The sequence below is a fragment of the Lissotriton vulgaris genome, chromosome 3_1 (genome assembly GCF_964263255.1).
Source record: "Lissotriton vulgaris chromosome 3_1, aLisVul1.2, whole genome shotgun sequence".
Lineage (NCBI taxonomy): Eukaryota > Metazoa > Chordata > Amphibia > Caudata > Salamandridae > Lissotriton > Lissotriton vulgaris.
The window spans coordinates 542,008,714-542,030,367 of NC_141689.1; the positions used below are offsets into that span (position 1 = coordinate 542,008,714).

The 21,654-nt window shown below is 48.3% G+C and overlaps 1 protein-coding gene across 2 annotated transcripts in view; it reads left to right on the forward strand.

Moving 5' to 3' along the window:
* Positions 1-21,654, forward strand: part of ZNF366 (zinc finger protein 366) — a 149,563-nt gene that overhangs the window by 49,143 nt on the left and 78,766 nt on the right. For both annotated transcript variants that reach the window (XR_015309288.1, XM_086960800.1), the window contains exon 3: positions 13,618-13,809. Coding sequence is in view for 1 of the 2 variants with exons in the window: in XM_086960800.1 (XP_086816926.1) it covers positions 13,618-13,809 (192 nt within the window). In the remaining variant the exon portion in view is untranslated. The remainder of the gene's footprint in view (positions 1-13,617; positions 13,810-21,654) is intronic.

Below are 21,654 nucleotides of genomic sequence, written 5' to 3' on the forward strand. Positions count from 1 at the left end.
TTTCAGTTTCAGTAAAATTTCAAAGGCAGCATTCCATATTAAATGCAGCTTGTATGGTGAGGCCTTGGAAAGAACCAAGTACTTATCCTTACAGTAACGGAGACAGGATGAAAAAAAGGCTTGACAACATATAAGGAGAAGCAAACAGATCAACAACTTGCGGGTGAAAAAAGTCAGGATTTTGTACAGTAGTTTTTGCGGAGGCAGTGCTACATTTGCCTCAGTTTTGATCACACCTAGGTTTTTGACAATACACAAAATTGGGGCATGCTGGAGGGTGCCTTTGGGTTCCGCTTAACTAAATATCCTTGGGCCATCATGCCAGGCGGGTTCCCACAGCACCCAAGTTCCTCAGCCGAGTTACATACCCCTGTTATTGGCGATTCCTTTAAAACAAACTCACATCAGGTACAGTCTAGACAAAAGCCCTGCAAGAGACAGACGGACACACAAATCACACACATACACAAAATGTTGTTATTAGGGATTTGAAGAAATACGGGATTACACTTAGGCACGGAGCACATTAGGGTGAGTCCAAGTTAGGCATAGTTTAGAATATGCTCTATGTCTGTAATATTGGTGCAGATTTTATTTTTATTGTGTTTCATTGGTTTTCTCTCTATTTTTAAAATCTTTAGCATAGGAACGTTTCCTCCTCACAACCCTGTCAACAAGGGCTTGATTCAGGATTGAGAATACTCCTTCTTGAATTGAAACACATCACAGCAACAAGTAGGCCACAATTGGGTTTACAACAAAGTAGAAGCTGTGATAGCTAATTATGGTACCTTGTTATTCTAGTGTTAGATTTGTTTTTGGTTTATACAAAGATCCACTCTAGGATACACTTGTAAATTTGTGCCATGCAAATTCTACCACCAAGCAAGAAGAGTGCGTGTAGAGTTTGGCATCACAGAGTTGGATGCAGCTTGGTTTGTGCTTGCCGCACCTCAGGGCTCAGGCTCCGTGCAGCAAAGGGGATACCCTGTATGGTCCCTGTAGTGGGGGAAAGAGACGCAATCATAGTAATACAAAATACCATATCATTATGCCTAAGACACCATGAACCATAAGATAAAAACACTTATTTATCCACTAACTGTAGATGGATAAGTTTGTTTAGAGAAAGAACAATAACAGCAAATCTAGACAGCATCAGCACTGGCCTATATATTACAGTCCTACCGAAGAATGCATGTCTACCAAATATCCCAGCTTGTTGGTGCACAAGTTGATGGCCTTGGTGGAGTCATGGATGGATTTGGCCTCAGGGCTTCAGCATGCCACTGAGGTCGCTGGTGAGATAGATCAAGGGTTGCACATTCGTTGGTATGACAATGAGGCAGCCTGGACCCAGACCCCAATAGCGTTGACAATGTGGAGGGCTGAGGGACAGCTTCCTTAACATTTCTGAGTCTAATATGTATGCACTGGAACACTTATGAATTTGCTGACCACAATGCACTGGTAAGAATCCAGTGTGTGCTTTCCCTTATGACTGAAACTTCAGAACAGGACCAGGCAAGAGTTTCTGTTCCTTCTGCAACAACACTACTCTACTCCTTGTTTTTGGCTGCAGTATTGGAGAACAGTTTGTAGCCTTCTTTAGCTATTGGGTTCCTTCATATAATGGACATACGGTTCAGGATGGCTTCCATCATGTGTAACAATAAAACAGATATCTGTGTGAAGCACAGCATGAAGTAAGAGCAAAAACTCAGTGGAATCATCAACTGGCCAGTGTTACCGATGCACCAGAGTGACAAATGCTGGCTCAGCTTAGGCTTCTGGGGGTCGTCAGCATGCTCAGTATGACTCACTATCTAGTCGTGTCTTGTTGAAGATTCCACCTGTGAATACTGGTGATATTAACAAGTGGTTCTTATCATCTCTGGCCTTCTCAAATCCAGAATAGGCCTGATCAATCCACTTTTAAAGACTTGACCATGGATGAAACGCAGCCTAGCTGGCCACTTCTGGCCTATTAAGAACCCCTCTGCCGCCACATAAAAGTTGCAGGATATGCATGGAGGCCACGTCATTAGGTCCACTGTGGTGCTGATGTTGCATCTCTGTCACCCTTTTGGATTTGGTCTTCCTAGCAATGCAGCAGTTGCAGTTCTTGCAATACCACTGGACATTAGTTAGTAGAAGATACCAGAACAACCATCACATAAGATAAATAGTATTTTTACCCTAGGTGTCCATTATCCCTCTGGAAGAACGTCAGCACCATTTCTCTAAACTCATGGGCAGCACTTGAGAGTGGAGTCTTTGGAATGGAGGATTCCATGAGCCTAGGCTAGGAATCCCTCCCTGCACATCTACTCATTCCCAGAATCAGAGAATATTGCAGGTCCATGGGTGGAGGCACCTGATTGATGTCACTTGATCACCATCTTCTGAACTGAAGTGTTCAGCATCTTCAGCTGTGTTGCTCAAATGTCTTTCGGGTAGAATCCTTAGGTCCAAACTAAAGCCATTGTGATGGGCGACTAAAATGGCATCAGGACGAAATACAGAACCTAAACAGTTCTTGGCTGATTGATTACTGTATGCAAAGGGTGCATTTCCAAGGCTCCAAAAGTACCGTCTTTGCTGCAGCCGACAATTCCATATAACACAGCTTTGGTTCCTTAGGATGAAGTTGCCTGTACTCGCCAAAAATATACTACCTTGGCTTGAATTTCAGCAAGTCCTGAGCAATAACACGCAGGCTGGTAGATCTGCGCAAGACTGGTCCAGCCATGCCGGTTAAAAGGATGCTTTGTGATGATGCCAGCTAGCATAGCAATGGACATCTGAGGCCTGCTTCTCGTGACTACTTAAGCATGACAACCTAAAGACTCTTGGCAGGGTACTTCACCATGTTACACCATAATCCAAAGATCACTATAGGAAAAGGAACAAGCAAAGAAGCAGTTACTAAATGCAGTGCTTTAAAGTAGTCTTTAATCGCAAACCTAACCATGCCTACAACTGTTCATGTGCAAGCCCAGGTCCCTGTCACAAAAGAAATTTTAGCCTTCAGAATTACGGACAAAAATGGAACGGTAGGCAGGAGACCCCTCTCGCAAAAGCGATTTTAGCCTTCAGGATTGGGTACAAAGATGGAAGGGTGGACAGGAGGCCCCTCTCACGAAAGAGATGTTAGCCTCCAGGATTGGTGACAAAGATACAAGGATGGATAGGAGGCCACTCTCACAAAAGAGATTTTAGCCTTCAGGATTGGGGTAAAAGATGGAAGGATGGACCGGTGGGACTTCCAACAAAATATATTTTATCCTTCAGGATTGGGGACCACGATGGAAGGATGAACAGGTGGGCCCTACCACAAAAGAGATTTTAGCCTTCAGGATTGGGGACAAAGAAGGAAGGATGGCCAGGTGGGCCCCAGTGCGCAGTCAAAATATCGAATTTTAAATATCGACCTACACTAATATTGAGTTTTTAATATCATAGAGACAAAATATCAAAGTCAAGAATATCATTAACCAGAATATAGACTTTAAGGTAAGTAATATCGATTTTTTTTAATATCAAAGTAAGTAATATCGAAGTAAATAATATTGTTAGCAAAAATATAGTTGTAAATAATATCAATTTTTTTAGTCTTATGTATTTTAGTATGTATTTTATATGTATGTTTTTTTTTTCACAACCGTCTTTATTGAATTATTAGGCAGAGTATAGGTACAGTTCTCCACAATCAGGAGGATACCGTCCACAGTAATCAAATAGCAAGATGAACAGAAGCCTAAGTTTGAAATAACCCCTCCCCCCGCCCAAAACACCCCCAACTCCCTTCCCCGGCGGCTACCCACCCCTTATCCCACCCTAGCCCTGTGCACGTGTCCACATTTCACAAAGTATATAGCATGGCAATGTAGGTACCAGGTATCGACCTAGGGCCCAAGGCCCCTATCCGGAGGCGGCACATCCTCGATGTCAGCTGGGGGTGCCAAATCCAGTCCTCTGTAGTCCGCCCACCGCTTCCAGATCTTAAAATGTTTCCGGGGCCACCCCCTGGTCTCAAAGACAGGCAGTTCTAAGCCCATAAGAAAATCTAGGCCCGCCTTCCAGGCGGTAAGTGGGGGGGCACGATCACTCTTCCAGGCTTTCGCCAGATCTCGCTTAGCTACAACCAGCCCTAGCAACAGCAGGTGGCATTTATAGATGTTGCCTTCAACATTTTCCAGAACATGGAGGAGGCCCAACCTGGGCGTACGGGGGAGATCCCACCCCAGCACTTCCGACAAACAATTCCACACCCCATTCCAATAGCGAGTCAGACCCGCACAAGACCACACCGTATGCAACAACGTTCCCCTTTCAGTTCCACAGCGCAAACATTCCGGAGTGGCAATGAGGCCTGCCCTCCACAGTCTCTCCTGAGTGTAGTATGCTCTATGCAGGTACTTAAATTGTATGAACCTGAGTCGCACCGCAATGGCAGCCCCACGGGGGGGTTCAAGTACCTCCCTCCAGTCATCTTCATCCAGCGGGCCCACATCCATCTCCCAGGAGGCCTTCAAGGACAGGAGAGAGGAAGAGCAGTGAGTAACCAGCGTCTGGTAGATGTTGGAGACCTTCTTATCTCCCAGGTCCCCCATGAAGAGCTTGGCCTCCACCGGGCTGAACTCAGGAAGCTGGTCCAGCCCCACTAGACTCGGCGCGAGTGCATGGCGGAACTGTAAATATCTAAAAAATTGGGACTTGGGCATATTGAATTCGGAGCTGAGATCCTGAAAGGATTTAAGGGTGGTCCCGGCGAGAACATGGCCAAGGGAGGAGATCCCAATGGCGTCCCAGCCACCAAACCCCGACAGGGAAGCCAGCGCCGGAAGCTGGCCGTTATGCCACAGCGGAGTTTCAGCTGTCAGCCTGCCCCACCAACCCATACGGCGCAGCGCCTGCCGCCAAATCACAAAAACCACCTGGGTGACCCGCGGCAGCATCCTTCTCCACCTGGCCGAGTACAATAGTGTGTGCAGCGTGGCGTCGCCCATTAAAAAATGTTCCAGCGCGTACGCTGGGTCGCTGTGATCGCCATACCACCACTCATTGAGAACCAGCAGATGGGAGGCCTGGTAGTAAGACAGGAGGTCCGAGGTAGCCAGACCTCCGCAATATGTAGATAGAAAGCAGGCCCGCAGCGCCACTCTAGAGGCACCCCCTGCCCACAGACACCGGCCGAGTGTTGAGTTCACGCGACGGAACCACTGTGGTTCAATCCTGTACGGGTGGTTCTGTAATTGGTAGAGAAGCCGTGGCAGGGCAACCATCTTGAAAATGGCAGATCTGCCATAAATATTAAGGGGCATGCGAGACCAGGCCTTGACGTCCGATTGGACTTTATCCCACACCGGCAGCACATTACGCTCCCAGGCGACCACGGCAGACTCCGATAGGAAGACACCCAGGTATTTTAGACCGCCGACCGCTACTTGTAAAGCCGAGGCCCAGGGATGACTCTCCGGCTCTTCGCCCAGTACCCATAGAGTCCATTTACGTGGATTAAGAAAGAGTCCTGAATTCTCCCCAAACTCTCGCATCATATCCAGTATGCGGGGGCCTGAGCGGGAAAGGTCAGTCATAAAGAAAAGGACGTCATCCGCATATTAGGCTATTCTATCCGTGAGTCCCGCTCCCCACACAAAGCCACGATACTGTGCATCAAGACGTACCCGCGCGGCCAACGGTTCCATGGCCAGGGCGAAGAGGTAGGGAGAGAGGGGGCAGCCCTGACGGGTTCCCCTGGCAATTGGAAACTTCTCCGAGACCGCTCCAGAAATGCGCACCGAGGCGGTAATGTCTGTGTACAGCAGCCTTACATAGGAGATGAATACCGGTCCCAGGTTGAGAAGCGGCAGAAGGGCAAATAGGTAGGTCCAGCTGACGGAGTCGAATGCCCTATCTATGTCTGCTAGTAGCAACGCTGCCCGATCCCCGGTCGCCCCTACAGCGTCCACTGCCGCCTGCGCGCGCCTGATATTGTGTCGCGTCGCCCGATGCGGCATGAAGCCTGCCTGATCCGGGTGTACCAGATCTGTAATATATGGGAGTAGACGGTTTGCTAGAGCCTTGGCCAGTAATTTGGCCTCGAAGTTGATCAGGGAGATGGGGCGATAGGACTCGTGCCGATCAGGGGGCCTACCTGGTTTCTGAAAAACCATGATTTCGGCCTGACGCCAGTCCGACGGCAGGCTGCCCCGCTCCCGCGCCAGCTCCAATGCCCGTCTATAGTGTGGCCCAAGCTGCAGGTGGAATTTCCTATAAAATTCGCTGGGAAACCCACTCGGTCCCGGTGCCTTGCCAGCATTAAGCTGGCCCAGCGCATCTCCCAGTTCCTCCGCCGTCAGGGGGAGGTCGAGGGCCTCCCGCACCTCGTCCGAGACTGCCCGAGGGGGCACTTCCGCGAGGAACCCAGCGATCGTCTCTGGGTGGAGACACTCACGAGGTGCATACTGCACTGCATAATAGTGCACAAAGCTCGCCGCCAAGGTCGCAGGGTCAGTTATCGCGGTCCCCTCCCCATCGGCGAGGCCTGGTAAGGTGATCGGTTGTAGTGTGTGTTGGCAGAGCCTATGGAGCATGGTGCAGGATTTATCACCCCATTGGTAGACCCTGCTCCGCGTGGCCAGCCACGCTTGGCGAGCTTCGTCTAGTAGTACCGAGGCGTAGGAATGCTGCGCCTGCAGAAGCAGTCGAACCGCCAAGTCATCCCCCTCACTCTGACATCGTCCCTCCAGCACTTCCACCCTTTCAGCAGCAGCAGTAATGGTCTCCTGACGAGTGCGACGGGCAGCCGAGCACCAAGCAATGTCGACGCTTCGCATAGCAGGTTTCAAGGCTTCCCACACCGTCACCGCGTCAATTCCTTCGGTTAAATTCTCCTGCCAATAATGGGCTCGCATTACGCATATGTTGTGTGTATTCCACTCGCTGTAGATGCCACGAGGACATCCTCCACCGAAACGGCCGGCGGGACCTGCGCAAGTCAATCTGTACAGCAACAGGGGAATGATCCGACAGCCCCCGAGGCCTAATTGCAGCCCCTTTCACCCTGTCAAGGAAGGCCCCCGGCACAAACACACAATCCAGTCGGGAGAATGAGCCATGCACAGCCGACACATACGTGTACTCACGCGTCCTGGCATGCAAGTGTCTCCAGGCATCAGCCCAGCCCAACCCATCAATCATTGTCTTCAACTTTGTAGGGGAGGCTGCCACTGCGACCCCCGGCGCACTCCGCCTGTCCAGGCCCACCTCTACCATATCATTCCAGTCGCCACCGATCACAGCCATGGAGTCAGGGATCTCAGCCCACAGGTCAAATAGTTTCTCCGCCAAGGACCACTGCAAAGGGGGGGGGGGGCATACACACAGCCAAACACCACCGGTTCCGAGCCAATCGTCCCTTTCACAAATACATACCGACCCTGAGGATCAAGCCATTGACACTCGTGTGTATAGGACAGCCGCCTGTGGATGAGAATAGCTACCCCCCTCGAGCCCCTGGAGAACCCGGCATGGAACACCTGGTGGAAACCAAATCTCTGCAAACTCAGTACCTTAGTGCCTAACATGTGTGTTTCTTGGAGGAGCATCACATCAGCCGTGTGCCTTTTACCCCAACGCAGTACCGCCCCACGTTTGATTTTGTCCAACATCCCCCTGACATTCCAGCTCACTGCATGCATAGAGTCGCTAGGAAGTCCTTGCCCTGGGGTGTCAGCCATAGTCACAAGTAACAAGTGTCCGAGGCCTCCAGGGCCCGACCCAGGCCACCCACTCCGTACAAGCCAAATCAGCAAAAGTCACATGCACCCCCTTTAGAACACCCACTACCCCCCCAGTCCCCGCCCGCCCACCCCGTCCCCCCAACAACCCACCTCCCCACCCACCACCCCCCACCCCTATACCTCAGAAAACAGTGAAGTACCTGTTGCGGCATGGGGAGTTTCAGGCCCAAAACAGAGCGCCTAAAACCCACCATACCAATGGATCCCAACTTTTCCCCCCCCAACTAATAGAGCCGCTCCCTCAGGGCCTCCCCCCAGTCACAGAAGGAATAGGCAGCCCATCAGAGTGTACCCCAAACCCCCATTGTCCCATGTATCCGAATCACATGAAGAGCACAGCAGTCAGGCGCTACCCATCAGGAGGCCCCCAAGTCCCACCATGGCCCAGGTCATACTGCACCAGTCGTCGTCTGCTCCGCCCTTCAAGCCCCCGGACAAGGCCCTCAGCAGAGTCCACCGCTGGAGCCGGGTGAAGTAATGAAAATTGAATGTACACCATGGTCAGTTCTCTTTTCCGGATTGGTCGGTATCAGGCTGCGTCTCGCTCGGCGGGCCCCCTCTGGACAGAGAACGCCGTCGCGAGCGGGATTTCCGATGTCGTTTTCCTTTGCCGGCGGAGTCGCTCCACTCCTGCGATGATCCACGCGATGGTCCAGAGCCCAGTCCCGGCTGGGCATTCGGTCGGAGCCTGACTGTCTCATCCGTCCACTTAAAGACGTCCTCCGGGGAGTCGAAGAAGTGAGTCTTGGAGTTGAAGGCTACACGAAGGCGAGCTGGGTACAGCAGTGAGTATTGGATCTTCAGGCCGCGCAGTTTAGCCTTCGCAGCTAGAAAGGAGTGTCTCTGCTGCTGCACCTGCTTGGTATAGTCCGGGAAGATCATGATCCGGTGGTTGTCGAACAGCAAAGTCTCTTTGGCCCTCGCCTCCCTGAGGATGGTGTCTCTGTCGTGAAAGTTGAGGATTTTTGCTATTACCGGCCGAGGACGTTCCCCCACCGGCGGTTTCTGTGTCAATGCTCTATGGGCGCGTTCCACTACAAAGCAACGCGACAGAGCGTCCGGGGGGAGCCAGCTTTCCAGCCATCCCATCAGGAAAGCGTCCATGGGCCCTTTCTCACAATCCTCCGGAAAGCCTACGAAGCGCAGGTTGTTCCTTCGCGCTCGCCCTTCTGCGTCCTCCACACGAAGAGCCAAACCCTTCTGGATCCTCTCCATCTCCACCACCTTCCGCTTCAATTCACCGACATCTCCCTCCACTCCCGTGATCCTAGTCTCGGTTTCTGTAATGCGGGCAACTGCGTTGCGGAGGTCTTGGCGCAAAAGCATGACATCGGCCCCCACCGCACCGATTTTGGCGTCCAGCATGTCTCTGAACTGCGTGATGGTCGCCATCAGCGCCGCATTGTCTGGCCCGGTGTTCTGGCCTCCTCCGGTCGCCCCCGATCCCCCACTTGGGCCAGTGAACTTATCGATTGGCCCCTGCTTGGCGGAGCTCGGGCCACCTCTGCCTCTGGTCATCGTCCAGGTAGTTGTAGGGGGCCTCTCAGTGTCCCGGCAGTGTCTCTTCACCCCGTCGCCCAAGATCAGCTGCCACACGGGGTAAGTCCCAGGACTCGGGATTCCGCTGGGCGCTCCGCGACGCCTGCCCACCACCACAGCGCACGGACACCGTGCTCGAGTCCACAGTCAGCAGCCCCCAGCCGCGTCCAGGGCCCCAAACCGCAAACGGGACAGCCGGCCCGGCTCCTCACTTCCACAGGGCTCCTTTTGTAACTTGCAGGTAATGAGTTCCCCGCCGCCGCGGGTGGTGGGCACAACCAGGTGCCCGGACCGGGGGGGGGGGTGGGGGGCCCAACAGACGCCGATCGTCTACAGGCCACACCGCCCGCAAGGCGGGAAGACGAGGCGCCCCCAACAATGGCACGGTGCAGAGCTCCTGGCCGATCACCTCACAGGTCCCCACACGATGTCTGTAGCAGCAGGATATGTGGTGTGGAGGAACCCGGCTTGCCGCCACACCGTCCTCGGCTGTCCAGGCGGGTCCGGCCGATCCCGGGGTCCACAGGGCCCCCCGGCAATGCCCCCTCCTTATGGCCCCCAGCAGTGCCCATAAAGCGGCACCTGGCAGGTGGGATCGCCGTCTGTGCTCCGCTCAGCAGTAGCAGCGCCCCCAACAATGGCACGGTGCAGAGCTCCTGGCCGATCACCTCACAGGTCCCCACACGATGTCTGTAGCAGCAGGATGTGTGGTGTGGAGGAACCCGGCTCGCCGCCACACCGTCCTCGGCTGTCCAGGCGGGTCCGGCCGATCCCGGGGTCCACAGGGCCCCCCGGCAATGCCCCCTCCTTATGGCCCCCAGCAGTGCCCATAAAGCGGTACCTGGCAGGTGGGATCGCCGTCTGTGCTCCGCTCAGCAGTAGCAGCGCCTCTCAGAGCCCCCCGGGGCTCGCCGATGACCCCAACGCCCCAGGGCAGCGCCGGCAGTCGGGGTCGCACTGAAATCGAGGCCCCGGCGTCACACGCGGCTGGTAGGCCCGGCAGGCTTCTCCGCGGACATCAACCCCCGTTGGCGATCGGGTGTCTCAGCAGCAACACCGGAGGGTGTCTTCAGGCTCCAGCAGTCTCCGCCGAGGCGTCGCCGGCAATTGCGGGTTTGGGGAAGGATAATTTCAGACGGATAAAGGTCGGGCCGGCGGGAGCTCTACTGAGCCACGTCCGCCATCGTCGCCCTCCAAGCCATGCCCCCATTTTATATGTATGTTTAACATTTTTTTAAAAGTTTTATTCTTATTTTTAAATATAAGTATTAAATGTTTAGAAAATAGTAATTTTTTTTCAAGGAAATGTTGCGTTTTAGTATCGGAGAGGGTTGTGGGTTTATAGAGGAATAGGGTGGGAAGTAATTTAATTATAATTAATTAATTAATATGTTTATATGTATTGTTAATGAGTGTTAATTCATTGTTATTTAATTATTAATTGGTAATTAATGTATATTAATTGGTTAATTTATAATTATATTAATTATAATTATTTTATTATTATTTTTTATTTATTGTTATTGTTAAGTACTTTATTGTAAATTAATTATTAATTGGTAATTAATTTATATTAATTGTTTAATTCATAATTATATTAATTATAATTAATTTCTAATTATTTTCATTTATTAATATTGTTAGTTCATTTATTGTAAATGTATTATTAATTGGTAATTAATTTTAAATAATTGATTAATTGGTAATTACATTAATTATGTATTTTTTAATTTGTAGCGGGTTGTGGGTTTATAGGAGAATAGGGTGAGCAGTAATTTAAATATAATTAATTCGTTAATATGTGTATTTATTGTTATTGATTATTAATTTATTGTTAATGAATTATTATTTGGTAATACATTTTTATTAATTGGTTAATTAAAAATTATGTTAATGATAATGCATTTATTATTATTTTTTAATTATTATTGTTAGTTAATTATTAATTGGTAATTAATTTGTATTAATTCATTAATTGATTATCAAATGAATTGTGTTACTTATTATGTGTAGCGCGTTATGTGTTTATAGGGGAATAGGGTGGGAAGTAATTTAATGTTATTTAAGTCAATATTACTTTCATTTAATAGGTATTTATTATTAATTATTTTGGTAAATAATTATTAATATGTTAGTTATTTTAAAAAATAAATCATAAGTATGTGAATTTAACCCCTATGTGATCCTACATTTTCCCTACTGTTGTAGTCACTGGAGTGGGAATAGTAATTTTTACCCCTACGCTATCCAACACTGTCCCTACTGTTGCACTCACTGGAGTGGGAATAGTAATTTTTACCCCTATGCTATCCAACACTTTCCCTACTGTTTGACTCACTGGAGTGGGAATAGTCATTTTAACCCCTACGCTATCCAACACTTTCCCTACTGCTGCACTCACTGGAGTGGGATAGTAATTTTTACCCCTACGCTATCCAACACTGTGCCTACTGTTGCACTCACTGGAGTGGGAATAGTAATATTTTCCCCTACGCTATCCAATACTTTCCCTACTGTTGCACTCACTGGAGTGGGAATAGTAATTTTTACCCCTCCGCTATCCAACACTGTGCCTACTGTTGCACTCACTGGAGTGGGAATTGTAATTTTTACCCCTTCGCTATCTAACACTTTCCCTACTGTTGCACTCACTGGAGTGGGAATAGTAATTTTTACCCCTCCGCTATCCAACACTGTGCCTACTGTTGCACTCACTGGAGTGGGAATAGTAATTTTTACCCCTTCGCTATCCAACACTTTCCCTACTGTTGCACTCACTGGAGTGGAAATAGTAATTTTTACCCCTCTGCTATCCAACACCTTTCGTACCGTTGCGGTTACTGTAGTTGGAATAGTAATTTTATTTCCTCCGCTATCTAATATTTGTTATATTTTTTTAGCTAATGTACTGTATAATTATTTTTAAAAAGATTTAAAATAATTTTTCTTTTTACATTTGTTACATATATTTATTTAATTTTTATTTATATTATTGTTTTGTTTATAGATCTTTTCAAAATGTATTAAAAAAATTAAACAATGTATAAGTTATTAAAATAAATATTGAAATATATTATTAAGTATATATATATTATATATTATATGTATATGTTTAATGTATTTTTAAATTATCTATATTACTTATAATTTTTAAGCATATTTAAATATTTTTAACTGTTTCTTTTATTTATATATATTATTTACTTTATTTCACAATATTTTTTTAACTGAATTAACAAATGATATTTTTAATGACGATATTTTTTACATCAATATTTTTTCCCCGATATTTTTGTACTTACCTTAATGTAGATAGGATGTCGATATTTTTTGTCTTCGATATTTTTGTTGCGATATTTTTGTAGGTCGATATTGTGACCTTCGATATTTAGTCAGTGATTTGTGGGCCCCATCACAAAAGAGGTTTTAGCCTTTAGGATTGGGGACAAAGATGGAAGGATGGACAGGTGGGCAACCACAGATTGGTAAAGGGGACCACACACTGGGTCCCTGCAACAGTCCGGAATGCAGCGTTAAAAAGCAAAATGCAGTGCACGTCCTTGAAATGGGTGATTCTTCAATTAATTATCACTTTCACGGGAGACTCGGATGATCAATGAGGTCCTTCACAGGGTGGATGTGGAAAAGGACAGAAAGGAGATCATCTCTGCTCTCAACGGTGCAGCAGAAAGGACCATGTAAAGTTCTAAAAATTGCTAAATGATTGGTAGCTAGTGCAGGTAAGGTATAATAGGCAGTATGCACAGCAGTATGCAGTGTTAGGAGAGAAGATGAACAAGAGAGTGAGGTGGCAATCCTCTGACCTCAATGCCAGGAAAGTCTGGTCATGTCCTGAAACCTTTTCAGGATTCTGGCTGGCATTGAGGAATAACTCCAGGCCATCAAGGTTCAGAGTAGGAACTCAGCTCCTTCCCTCAGCGAGTATACTTAAAGTGCGTGGCAGGGCCTTGGTAAAGGACATGGGGGATGCTATGGGGACAAAGGCTGCTAGATTTATGGAAAGAAGACTGGACAAAGGAGAACTCACGAAGGAGCAGAAGGTGATAAATGAGATGCAACAGCGCCTGGATACCTTTTAGAGGGTATATTTTAGACCCTGTTTACCTGGATGACTTTTATTGATTGTTGTACTTTCTTTAAAATCATATTATACGTTTAATATGGAGTATCATTTTCCTAAGGAGCACGCAACGTAGGCCGTTTATCCTCTTGGTTGTTTGACTTTATAATCCATGCCTGTTTCTTCTAGGGTGTGAAAGAGCACAAATGTGGCATCTGCGGCCGGGAGTTCACCCTTCTTGCCAACATGAAGAGGCATGTCCTGATCCACACCAACGTAAGAGCTTACCAGTGTCACCTCTGCTTCAAAAGCTTTGTGCAGAAACAGACGCTCAAGGCCCACATGATCGTCCACTCGGATGTCAAGCCCTTCAAATGCAAGGTGGGTACAGCTGGGGCAGGGCCCCATTATCAAGAAGGGGTGGTTTATTCCAAGAGTTGCTATCACCACTCTGGTGTGGAAGCTCTTCCAATGCAAGGTAGTATAGGTTCTCCGGATCATCGCTAATGGTGTGGTGAACACAACACACCTAGGGGGGTGATTACAATGGCGGGCGGATCACCACCGCCCACATGACGGTGGTGATCCGCCCGCCATAACCTACCGTCCGCCACACAATTTCCCCGCTATATTACTATAGCGGGGAGACCTCGGTGGACGGAAAGACCATCTGCCGCAGAAAAGGTTTTAATATGGTGGCGGTGTCTGGTAAACACAGCCATCCATATTAAGACACATGCGCGGGATTTGCCTTTCCGTGGCGGAGTTGCCGCCACGGAAAGGCATGCAGTCCTTGCCACTGAGGGCCCGTAGCGGGCAACCAGGTATTTTGGGGGGTGCACATGGGGGATACCTATGGTGGCTTCCTGCATTTGCATGTATAACGTGGCAGGCACCGCACAGTGCCTGTCACGTTGGGCATTCAAATGCACAACTTGCATTTTTAACCTTGCGGTGGGTGCTGCTGACTGCACTGTCCGCTGCAATGTTAAAAATGTTGGATGCGCCCGCAGTGTGGCGGGCGCATCCAAATTGTATGTGCAGTACCGCAGCATGCATTGTGGGCGGTCCCATTTCCCGGGGCTATGGCATGCGGACAAACCGCCATGCTAATCAGCCCCCAAGTCTTTAAATTTCAGAATCAAAACATAGAAAAGGAAGGTGTAACACATTTCCCCATTCTTTAATGATACACACGCACACACATTCATGATAACAGTGCAGGTAAACAATTGTATTGTAGCATTTGTGTAATGCTTGCTACCCCTACCAAAGCAAGCTACACCATGTAGGGTGTGTGGTTGTAAGGGTGTTGTTTATGTTTAGAGATTATGTGGGAAGTGTTTTCATGTTTGGGTGATGCTCACTGAGGTGCGGTTATTGTGCTGTGGGACATCGTGCCTGGTGGTGTGATGGGTGAGGGTATGTGAGAGATCGGGCGTAGCTTGATCAGTAAGTTTGGGGGGTATGAGCTTCAGATTTTACCAACAGTCACGCTGGCACATAATGTTATAATACATTATAAGACAACCAGGGTGCTTGAAGGGGACTGAAGGTGTTGTGGAAAGAAGATGAGTAATAAATTAGGGAAAACACAATATTTTGTAAAATAACCAACATTTTCGACACTTTCAAAACAGGGAGAGAGAGTCTGTATTGTGCGTTTTAGTTTGTGTGACTGTAAAACTTCCTGGTGAAATCAGACAGATAGCTCTCCATACCCGTCTGAAAGCATCTGTTCCCCCAACTATTTATCAGATCATACATTTATTGGGGGGTGTAGCACCCCAAACATCTGCCCTGTGCCCTGAAGCTACGCCCTTGTGAGAAATACATGTGCAAATAATAATTGTAACAGGACTAAAGCATGTAGGCAGCCACACACCTGAGTGCTCAGTGTCTGTACACCCAAAATGAGGGGGTCATCAAAGAAGGTTGAGTAATCCGAGTGGCAAAATGGCAGAGATGGTTTTGGATGAGTAAAGGATGCCACACGGGCAAGAGCTGAAATCGGTGATATGAGCAGCAGCCATGCTTTTTTTTAAATATTTACAACAAGGGGTGGTGAGGGACAGAGTCTCTGAATTAAACAGAATACTCTCACCCAGTCAAGAGATCAGGGCTAGATCCAACACCGTTTTTTAGCTCACTGCACCATCCCAGTTTCAGAACCTGGCTGTATGCAAATTAGTCTGTTCCTGTCCCAGTGCATGATGGGAACAGGGCAAACCAAACTACAAAAGCCAATTCTTACACTTTTTTTTAAAGGCACAGATACTGCTGGGTAAATGCAACCCATTAACGAGGAAGAAAGTGAAAGAGCAATCACATCTGGTAACCTAAGCAGAAACTACACAATATTTCAAAGGCTCAGATTTCACCTACTTCTGTTACAATAAATAAAAACCACAATTTTGAGAAGAGGTTTGCGTCCCAAGCCCCCGAAGGCTCCCAAAGGCAGATGAGCCCAAGACGAGGAAGCTCTAATCAGTTCATAGCTCAGGCCCTAGCAAGACTTGCTCCCTGCACATGCAACTGCGAGAGAAAATGTGCTTTGTCTTTTGCTGTCCTAATAGAGTGAGAGCGGATCATCCAGAAGCTGATTATCATTGCATTTCTCGTGTTGACACAAACACCAATGAAGGTTTCTTCTTTGACGACCTCATACTATGGAGAAAGTTCAATATTCGATAACTGCACTTTTGCTCTGGCCTCCTACGGCTTTTGATGCCATTTGTCACTTAATAGGACGTACTACTTTACTGCATCAAATGCAACAGATTCATAGGGACCTCTTCTGCACAGGAAATCTAATGTCTGGGAATGCACGTGGGACGAGATGTAGGCCAGTCGAGTTCTGTCACTTGTGGAGAGCCATCAAGCAGCGTAGATGTGTTGTCTTGAGTTATGGACTGACACGAACAATTAGTCACCCAGCAAGATCTCAGCCTGCAAAGGATCTCTCCAGGAAAAGGGGATGGGCCCATCAGGACCCAACCACGGACGGACCAGCACTAAACCGGTTCGGGTTGCCAAGGGTGGCTCCCAGATGCCTTCCTGGCTGCTGACATCAAAGCAGCGCAGGTTTTTGCCGAGGAGAAGAGGAGCCATCCGTGACCTGCATCCAGAGGCCTTCTGTGAGTCACCACTCTGGGTCTATGATGCCTGGTGAGTGACATAGGGTTGCGGTGGAACATCACTGCATGTCCAGTGGGCCACGTTTTTGGACCTTGAGCTCATCTAGGTAGTAAGGCACAGTGTCCCAGCTAAGAATCTACGGCATGCATGATCATTTGATAGGCCCAGATTAGCTACACATGTGGCTCACATGTTTCTGTCGCTGCCTCACAACTTTGCTCTCTACACCTCATGCGTGGTGCAAGCCCCCGGGATCAGAAAAGCAGAGAATAAATCTCCCAGTCCCAGGCAAGAATAGATAAGATGAGCACAAGTAGGTGGTATCTCAGTTGAGTGAGATATAGGACTACAGGCACCGTATTTTGAGATCTCTGTGGGTTTGTTTATGTTGTTGTGACCCAGAAATGAAGAGGTTTGGGGTTCAGATACTCTTAATTTATTGGGGCAAACCACCTCAATGTGGACATCAAGATGGCCCAAGTGTGGACCCTGTGTCTCAGGGAGGGAGTTCAATACAGGCAGGAATTGTTTTCGGAACCTCATAAACCAAAGTTACTCCATTGTATACTAGTGTGTTGTGGTATGAGTGAGAGCCCTCTCAGGACACATTTGTACTTTCCTTCCAATATTCCGACTCAGGAAGTAGGCCTGCTCCACCTCAGGTCAGCACCAATGACACACGCACACCCTGGGGGTGGGTGATAGCACAGCGCAAACTCGGCTCGGCTCCATATTAGACGGTGACCCTCAGACTCTACATTGCTCCGGGAGTAAATGTAAATGTATTTGAGCTTATATAGCGCACAGCTACCCACAGTGGGTGTCCCGGCGCTTGCTTAGGGAACCCGTCCTGGTATTCCCCTGTGAGATAACCCCGGCAGGGTATCCACAAGGTGAAAGCCAGGCATCCCGCCGCGAGGGGCGGTTGTGGAGATTAAGCAAGCTATTGCCCAGAGTCGCAGAGTGTGAACCCGTGAGTCGAGAAGGCACCGGAGCGAGAATTATCGAGTCCGTGGAATTTTTAGCCCAAGACCCGCCGAGGCGGGGAATTGAACCCTGGTCCAGGGTCGATCTCAGCTTCCGGGTCTGCCGCCTCTAACCCCTGAGCCACACTTCTCCACATGTGGCACTGATCAGTTGCACTTGCACCGCAACGTGTGGTATTATCTGAAGTTCCATCTTTGCCCTTCATGTCAAATTCAATGTCCATAAATTATTTTTCTACTCTGAACGCTTACTCCTGGTTGACTCCTCAATCACCAACTTCACAGAAATCGTAACTTTGTTTTAGAGCGAAACACAACATTCCATTTTGCAGCCTAGATATAATCTTTGAAGCATACACAGCACTCATCTTCTTTCATGCCCAAGTTCTCTCATTTAATAGTCCCCATCTTGACAAATTAAGAAATAGATTATTTGACACCGCCTGTACAGATTTCACACATCCGTAGTGCGTATGGTCTTTGATTCTGCTTTTGTTTAGGTCAAATACGTTTTTATTGGCATTAATGTCGATAAAAAAATGAACATGTCTACAAAACAGCCAACCAACGACCCAACAGGATCCCTCCCTCCCTTAGGCCCATTCACTCCAACACTCTGTGGAAGAAATAACCAAAGTAAAGAGACATTGATAGCGCTATAAGGACAAAAGCCCTGAAAGGGGCGTATAGGCACTCATCAGCTAAGAGGCGTCATTAGTAGAGGGGTGAATTGCGGAATAAAAGGCGTCAAGCTTGGAGTCCTCTAGAATATCCAGGATCCTCATCTGCTTAGGGAATGTCAATTCCTTGTAGTCCGAAGCAGAGAAGTCCCACAGTGGGCGCCATTGTTTCAGGAACTCCTTGACATCGCCTTTAGTTTCTCTTGACAGTTTCTCCATGCACAGGAGCCACTATAGTCTTTTGATCCAGAGGAGTTCTGTTGGTGGAGTCGGCTGGCACCAGAGCGATAGGTTGGATTGCTTGGCAGCAAGAAGTAAGTGGGAGATCAAACAACCCTTCCTCCACCATAGGGGATACATCTCATCAGCAGGGCGTCCCAAAATAGTAACCTCTGGGCACCTAGCAAGGTTTGTCCCTGTAAAATGCATGATAGTGGTGGAGACTGACTTCCAAAATGGACCTATGGTTGGGCAGGACCATAACAAGTGTAACAATGTACCCTCCTCCCCGTTACCTCGCCAGCAGCGTGAGTCCCCTCCTGTTTCATTTTAGCTAAGCGAGTCGCCGTGTAGTTCTACTGGTACAAAATCTTGGCTAGCCTTTCCCCCTGTGTGATGTGTGATGCTATTTGTGCAAATAAGTATTTCTTCGCATTGGGCTTTGTCTAGGGTTATACCTATGTCTTTTTCCCAGGAACGTTGGGAGGGAAATTTGTTAGTATGCCCTTTGGTGTGTAACAGCATATATCTTAGATGAAGCATGGGTGTCACAAGTGCAATTGAGTAGATATTTCTCGAAGGGTGAAAGAGCTCAGGTAGCACCCTGCAGAAGCCCCGTGAAAATGAGCCAATGCCTTAATTAGAGGTAACAAAATTGCTCTGCTTGCAAAGACCACAGTCTAGCTTAAGCTGTTCAAAAGACTGGATGGAATCTCCCTCAAAAACATGTCATAATGTTTTGCAGACTCGCTGTAGCCAGGCACTGTAATGCCCCCGATCCAGGCCTGGCGAAAAGTCACCATTCTCTCAGAGGGGGGTAAAGGGTGATGTCAAGGGCGCGAACCCATTTAATCGGCTCTGTCTCAGACTTCCAGGGTTGCCCAAGTGATGGGCAAGCTATACAGGGTGCCTGTTCTCTGAGGCATGCGTTTCCATGGGATTTCCCAAAAGGGCCCGGCCGCCATAGTATGATCACCATACACCACCCTTTTTCAGTTTCGCGCCTGGTCCAGTGGATGATGAAACAAAGAACTGCTGCAGCGTACTAACATGCTAGGTTGGGAACGCCTAACCCTCCCATCTGCGGTTTGAGAGTGCATTGGTGTCTAGAGATATGCTCTGCTCTCCCCTCCCAGAGGTTTGTGTAACAGATGACTGATGCTCCGCGATGTAATCTTTAGGTATCGAGAAAGTCAAGGTCCGAAAGACGTAGAGGATCCTGGGGGGAATGATTCGGCCATTGTTTACCACATCCTTTCAAAACCTTACTACTATTGTGAGACTCATCTTGGCGTCATCCCTCCCCAGGCCTTTTATGTCTAGATTGATAGTGTTAGCTGTCGACTAGAGCTCCATAGAGAGGTGCATGGGATTAGCCCCCTACAGCCATTTGCTACTGGAAGTGTCATTTGCATTTTGGATGAGTCCAGAAGACAGCACATAAAACATGGGAAATGAGTTAGGCCACTTCAACAACATGTTTTTTAGGTCTTGCCCTGATGTGAGCAGCGCATGCGCTGCTCTCGTCCTACGAGGGCTTCTTGGAATCAATACAGATTCCGATGCTCTCGGAGGTGGAGTTGAAGCCCCGCCATCTTCTTCATTGGCTGCCGTCATTCTCCATGCAAAACGCAGGCTCACGATTCAAAAGGAGGCTTCTTAGTCCCTCCTTGTTGCCACCTTGTCTCCTTTTGGCCCGACCCTCCAGGATTGGATCTTTTACCAGCAGCAGTACACGCACTCCTTCGTTAATCAGTGTGCATCTTTTTCTTCTCATTCGGCTTTGGAAAAGTCAGCTGCGTGTTTATTTTCACATCGCGCTTTCACTTAAAGTGAAAGTGCGATTTGAATATAAACATGTGGCTGCCTTTGCGGTACTCCGCTTGTTCTTTCCACTGCTTGTCGCCCTGTTCTTTCCTTCTGGCATCTAAAACTGATGTTTTTCCGCATGTTGCTGCAGGGCTCCAGTGCTTTTCTGCGAATTGACAAGCCACATTTGATTTGTACTTCTACACAAATGGTTCCAGATCCACAGCTCTAAAAAGGGGCGCTCGTGACTTCAATCAATGATACATGCTTGACGCCTTAACATTTTCAGCAGCCCTGCCCCTGGGCCCTTTGACGTGTAAATTACGAACCGTAGGTGAACTATGGCGCTCAGGAGAGGCTTTGGTAGTTATATCCAGTCAGATATAAATGTCCCTTGCTCGTTTCATTGGAGCCAGTTGGAGGTTTACCACACCAGGGCCTAAGCTTGCGGTGTCTCACTTGTACAATACGTACTGTCACCTCTGGGCATGGAAGCCTGCCAGCCTGTAATGAAGAGCCGCCAAGGGCTCCCTAAGCCTCTCTGCAAACATATGCGCGAGCTCTGAAGTGGCAGCTTAGGCGCGCGCTAGCTGCTCGAGCCTGCATCAGTCATGGAATGAAACTCGGGGCCTTTTACCTCTGTCTCTGTGCCCTTATATTCCTCCCTAGAAGTGGAATACCGGGACACGGCCGTGGGGACATTTGGGTCCCTGAGGGCGGGCTTCTGGGCTAATTTTTGAAAGCACTGTTTACAAGTACTTGGCAGAAGGGAAGTAACTCTAGCTCGAATCTCGCAGTATGTGTGCCATGTCTAGAAGTAAAATGAGTGAGCAAATGTGCCTGCATAGTTCTAAATGTTGCGCATGTGGTCCACTCCCGTCGCTGTCCCTGTACTGTTTTTTATCGTTCCTGTGTCATATCATCCCATCATGGTCATGACAAGTAGTTTTGTCGCTCATATAGAGCTTAAAGTGATTCTTCTCTTACGCAGACCTTGTTCTTTGGGGACTCAGTGGTTCGCCATATGTTGCAATCTACATTAATGGGTCGATTCCGATTTGGGAAAAATTGCTCCGAATAGCCGCTTGGAGCGTTTTTCCCATACGAATGGTACCCTGCAACGTTCCCCGTATGTACGACGTAGTACGATTCGTACCAGGAGCTGAACTCCGTACGAATCGTACAGAGACTGTACAAATCAAATCGCCGTACGAATCTCCCTCGGAACCCGCTGTACGCGACATCTGTACGGTTCGCGGCTGCTTTTTCCGACCCGGCAAGTACGATTTGTGTCGTGTATGCACTGTGCGAGCTGAAAACAGCCGTAAAAGCAGAGTTCGCCCCGAAACAGGTACGGAACTGCCCCCCCCCGGGTACGGTGCATACACCCCATG